General features: G+C 49.5%; 1 protein-coding gene across 1 annotated transcript; it reads left to right on the top strand.

The window, feature by feature from the left end:
- The first annotated feature begins 3,944 nt into the window (after positions 1 to 3,944).
- LOC102759889 (asialoglycoprotein receptor 1) lies at positions 3,945 to 4,984 on the top strand. The gene is made up of 4 exons (XM_015568668.1): positions 3,945 to 3,988; positions 4,094 to 4,245; positions 4,318 to 4,424; positions 4,576 to 4,984. Exons 3-4 carry the CDS (start codon positions 4,336 to 4,338, stop codon positions 4,748 to 4,750), a joined length of 264 nt encoding a protein of 87 aa, XP_015424154.1. The 5' UTR covers positions 3,945 to 3,988; positions 4,094 to 4,245; positions 4,318 to 4,335; the 3' UTR covers positions 4,751 to 4,984.
- Positions 4,985 to 5,507: the final 523 nt, after the last annotated feature.

The raw sequence follows: 5,507 nt of genomic DNA, 5'->3' as shown, positions 1-5,507 counted from the left end.
ATCGCAACCCAGCCATAGCCCAGCAGGAAGACCACCGTCAGCACAAGCAAGTGCCAGCCCAGCAGGGCCCACCAGCCCTGGTACCGCGCCACCGCCACCGGACTCATGTCGATGCCCCGCTCAGTGAGCTTAAGAGTGATCCATTTTTGCAGCCCTATTACCCATATGTCGAGCTCCTCGGCAAGGTCATCCATCCAGCTCTTTTCAGCCATCTTCCCTCCTGTCAGAGGCACTCGCGGGATGATGCTGCAGCGCAAGCCGTGGGAGAGTCAAGGGAAGCGAGCAAGAGCCGGGCAGACAGCCTCAGGCCCAGCGCATCGCAGCCCCTGGCGCCGGAGCCGGGATCCGCGGATGATGCAGCTGCCGGAGCCGGGAGCCGGGAGCCGCGGTTGATGCTGCTGCCGGAGCCGGGATCCGCCGTTGACGCAGCTGCTGCGCCAGAGCCCGGATCAGCTGTTGACGCAGCTGCCGAGCTGGGGTCCGCCGTTGACGCGGCTGCGGCGGTGCCAGAACCCGGATCAGCCGTTGACGCAGCTGCCGGGAGGAGAGGGAGGGAGGGAGGAGAGGGGCTCCCAGCTCCCCCTCCTCTGCCGCCGCAGGGAGGAGGGGGCGGCGGAGGGAGTGTCTCCAGTGGCGGCCACTAGGCGGCGTCAGGGCGCCAGTGCCGCCAGGCTGACCTCCCTGGGCGAACAAAAAACGCACCGGGGGGAAGGGGCGCGGGTCACATCTACACACAAACCTTTAAAAATATAAAAGCCATTTAGCTCACAGGCCACACAAGGACAGCTGCAGATGGCGCCGGCCCATCATCTGCAGGTTCCCGACCTCCAATGTAGATACAGAACAGTCAGGGAAGGGTGGGTCAACAGGATGGCTGGGACTCATGCAAATGTTACATCGGGGACTATCTAAATAAGAATTAATTTTATAAATAGTTCCTAGTGCACACTTCCAAATAATGACAAATTTGTTCCTACATAACTTCGACTATGGAAACTAGCAGCACAGCATGTACAGGAGGGTCCTGTGACTAAGCACCAGGAACAGCGCAGCCCGAAGCGAAGGTTCTCCGCCCTCCATCAGTGGCTGCTGCACCCTGCCCTCTCCCCCAAACGCATGCCTGCAGTTCAGCTCTTCTTGTAGTTGGCACTTAAATAAACTCAGTAACTCAACACAGGAGAAAAGACGTATTTTCCCTTCGTAACTGCCTGGATTGTATATATATATTTAACAGAGAACATATACTAACTGCTTGTGAGAGCTGGTGGTATACAGCCCTGTTCCCAGTGATGGAAACAAAGACACACAGGAAACAGGAACTAGAAATGCCAGGTCAGAAGGCCCAGGGCTCTGCAGGACCTGTCTTCCGCATTCTGACTACATGAGGGGAACTTTTAGCCGGAATTTCCTACCTCACCACAAGCCAAATTTCACATGTACCTCAGAATGTGACCCTGTTTAGAATTAGGGTCTTTGCAGATGTAATTAGTTAAGATGAGGTCATACTGGACTAGGGTGGGCCTAAAGCCAGTGAATAGCGTCCTTATAAGAAGAGAAGGCTGCCTTGACCGGTTTGGCTCAGTGGATAGAGCCTCGGCCTGCGGACTGAAAGGTCCCAGGTTCGATTCCGGTCAAGGGCATGTACTTTGGTTGCGGGCACATCCCCAGTAGGGGGCGTGCAGGAGGCAGCTGATCGATGTTTCTCTCTCATGGATGTTTCTAACTCTCTGTCCCTCTCCCTTCCTCTCTGTAAAAAAATCAATAAAATATATTTTAAAAAAAAGAAGAAGAGAAGGCAAAGCCCTGGCTGATGAGGTTCAGTTGGTTGGGCATGGGCCAGGGCATGGAAAGATTTCCAGTTCTATTCCCTGTCAGAGCACATTGCTTGGGTTGTGGGCTTGATCCACCATAGGGGGCATATAGGAGGCAGCTGGCTAATGTTTCACTCTCATATCAATGTTTCTCTCTCAAAATAATTTTTTTAAGAGAGAAGACACACACACACACACAGGGAAGAAGGCCACGTGAAGACTGGTGCAGAGATTGGAGTGATGAAGTTACAAGCCATAGAGTGCCAAGGATGGCCAGGAGCCAACAGAAGCCAGGAAGGAAAGATTTTTTCCTAGAATATTCAGAGAGAGCATGGCCCTGACAATACTTTGATTTTAGATTTCTAACCTCCAGAGCTGTGAGAATAAATTTCTATTGTTTTAGTCACTATGTTTGTGGTAATTTGTTATGACAGCACCAGGAATCTACTCTACCCACCCAAATGGAGAGTGGCACCTTTTGTAACCAATGACAACAGTAACACTAATCAAATAATGAATAGCGAAACTTAACTCTGCCAACTCTAATTCAACAACAGCAAATCCCTGGTGCTTTTCTACAATAGCAGAGATAGGTAGCTACCACTAGAAAGACCGAAATTTAGTATATACCTATATTGCCCAAAAGCAGTCAAAATGACTGCATTGTGAAAGAATAATATCGGAGCACTCTTCACTTATGTTCCTTAGCTTTTCCAATAACTCACTTCTATTCGACATTTCTTTCATGAATTTAGGTCACAAAAGAAATAAAATAAACAACTTATAGGTATAACACACATATATATACTGGAAATGAAGGAGGGGGAGGTAACTACAATTATTAATAAACGCATTTATATGTTGTATAAAAAGTCACAAAATTCTAAGAAATTCTGTCATTATATACATCATTGTTTTTCTAACTGAAATTAAAAAGCAGTCAAAATGACTTCCTTGGGCAATCTAGTGTTAATTATGTGGACAAGAGAATACGGTAGTTAATTGCATGGGCAAGAGGAGGAAGCAGGGCATGTCCTGATATCATTTAAAAAGTGAAAATCAAATTTTCAGATTTTCCTTGGTTTAGTAAACAATGCTTCCAGAAATATTAAAGTAATTTTGTTTATGTCAATACAGCTAAAAATTTAAGCTTTGTAGTATCCAAGTCTACCACTACACAATTTAAGCCTTAAAGTTACTTCCAAGCATTTTTTTTGTTTTATTGCTTAAAGTATTACAAAGAGTATTATACATGTCTCCTTTTTTTTTCTCCCCTTGACCTTCCCCTAGCCTCCCATACCTCCCAGTGTCGTGTGTCCACTGGTTATGCTCATATGCATGCATACAAGTCCTTCAGTTGATCTCTTACCCACCCCCCACTTCCAAGCATTTTGATAACCTTTGTTTACAGGACATAGAAAGTAGGAAAAAATGTTGATCTATCAATTGAGCATTAACTATATACAGAGCACTGATCTCACCACTGAGTGAGGTGACTACTTAAGAAGGGAGCAGAGCTATTTCGGTTGACGGAGAGCAAGAACAATAGGAGCTACTAATTTATAGAATGCAGGGGTAGAAAGGCCCCCAAAAGCCAGCTTTACTGCCCTAACCGGTTTGGCTCAGTGGATAGAGCATCAGCCTGCGGACTCAAGGGTCCCCGGTTTGATTCCGGTCAAGGGCATGTACCTTGGTTGCGGGCACATCCCTAGTGGGGAGTTTGCAGGAGGCAGCTGATCGATGTTTCTAACTCTCTATCCCTCGCTCCCTTCCTCTCTGCAAAAAATCAATAAAATATATATTTTTTAAAAAGCCAGCCTTACCATTTTATTTAAGAATTGAAGAACTCGCCCAGCTGGTGTGGCTCAGCAGTTGAGCATCAACTTATGAACCAGAAGACTGAGATTCAATTCCTGGTCAGGGCATATGTCCGAGGTTGTGGGCTTGAGCTTCTCTCATCACTGATGTTTCTATCTCTTTCTCCTTTCCTCTCTGAAATTAATAAAAAATATGTATATATTTTTAAAAGAATTGAAAGGTTTTTATGGATGACTTGCTGCTCTCCCATACTGCCAGCATTATTGGAATAAACGCTCATATAAAAATAAAAATAAAAAATAAAAATAGGTCTGACATACGAAGCCTGAGCTGTCAGCTGGCCATCCTCCAGGGCAATGGTGAGGAGTCAGGGATGCCCAGCCCCGCTTTCATGCCTACTTCCCCTCCTGGCAGCAGCTCAGCCTCTCCCCCTCCGTCTGCCCCCCCACCCCCACCCCCACCAGGCTCTGAGAAGAACTGCTGCCCTGTTAACTGGGTGGAGCATGAAGGCAGCTGCTATTGGTTCTCTCGGACTGCGAAGCCCTGGCCCGAGGCTGAGAAGTACTGCCAGCTGGAGAACGGGCACCTGGTGGTGGTCGGCTCCTGGGAGGAGCAGGTGAGGGCTCGGAGGGCTCCTTGGGGAGTCGGTCTGCTCTATGGAGAGGTCACCATCCTCCTCTCTCCCCAGAGATTTGTCCAGCACCACATGGGCCCCGTGAACACCTGGATGGGCCTCACTGACCAAGATGGGCCCTGGAGATGGATAGACGGGTCAGACTACGAGAAGGGCTTCCAGTGAGTATGTGTGCGGTGTGCTCTGCACTGGCCTCCACTACAACCCCCTCCCCCGCGCCCTGCTGCCCTTGGCGGGTCCAAGGGCAAGAGGGGCTCCTCGGCTTGGCTGAGGGTCTGGCCTCCTGGGGCCCAATCTGTCTGGTCTTCTTAGGAACTGGAGGCCAGATCAGCCGGACGACTGGACCGGGCACGGGCTTGGGGGAGGCGAGGACTGTGCCCACCTCACAGATGATGGCCGCTGGAATGACGACGTCTGCCGGAGGCCCTACCGCTGGGTCTGCGAGGCAGAGCTGGGCAGGCCCACCCAGGAGCCTCCGCTCCCCTAATTTATTTCCTCGATGCCTTCACCTGTTGAAGGCTCCTCACTTTGGGATCCTCCTATCTGGGGCTTCCTGCACATTCTTGGGGCTTTTCATCTGGGCTGTAGGGGAGGGGAGAGGATGGTGACCGAGGAATGCAGAGGATGCTCGGAAGGGCGGGGAGATTGAGGGCTATGCCACTCTCTACGGTTTGCAGGTTACTGTCAACTTTTTTTTTTTTTGAGTAAAAAGAGAAATATACGAAGCAGTCTGAGTTGACTAATTATGAGGGATTAACAGTGGGGAATGGGCTCGGCCGGTGTGGCTCCGTGGTTGAGTGTCGACCTATGAACCAGTAGGTCAGGGCTCGAATCCCATGCAGGAGGCAGCCGATCAATGATTCTCTCTCATCATTGATGTTCCGACCTCTCTATTCCTCACCCTTCCTCTCTCTCTCTAAAGAAAATCAATAAACAAAGAAAAGAAAAGAAAAGAAAAAAAAAGCATGGGAAATGGACTTGTTGGCACGGGGAAGCCTAGGGCAGGTAATGGGTTAGCGTGGGATCGGTATGGCTTTGGGCCGGAGGGAGGGATTCACTGTTTACAGGCGTGTGATTTAGAGCAAGTTACTCTGCTCTCCGAGTCTCAGCTGGAACAAGGTGTTGTGCTGGGAGCATCCTTCCAGCAACACCCACCCTGCCCCCTCTGCCCCCCAGTGTTAGGTAGGAGAGAGCTCAGGATGGATACATGCAGACGTGTGATGAGATAATGGACTTCCCCTGGA

Source organism: Myotis davidii, unplaced genomic scaffold (genome assembly GCF_000327345.1).
Source record: "Myotis davidii unplaced genomic scaffold, ASM32734v1 scaffold2305, whole genome shotgun sequence".
NCBI classification, from domain to species: domain Eukaryota; kingdom Metazoa; phylum Chordata; class Mammalia; order Chiroptera; family Vespertilionidae; genus Myotis; species Myotis davidii.
The sequence above is the reverse complement of the archived record's forward strand: the minus strand, read 5'-3'. Positions and strand labels throughout refer to the sequence as shown.

Coding starts and splice junctions, on each gene's coding strand:
- LOC102759889 (XM_015568668.1), top strand. CDS start 4,336: ATGGGCCCCGTGAACACCTGGATGGGCCTCACTGACCAAGATGGGCCC. Junction 4,425..4,575: donor GACTACGAGAAGGGCTTCCA/GTGAGTATGTGT, acceptor TGGTCTTCTTAG/GAACTGGAGGCCAGATCAGC.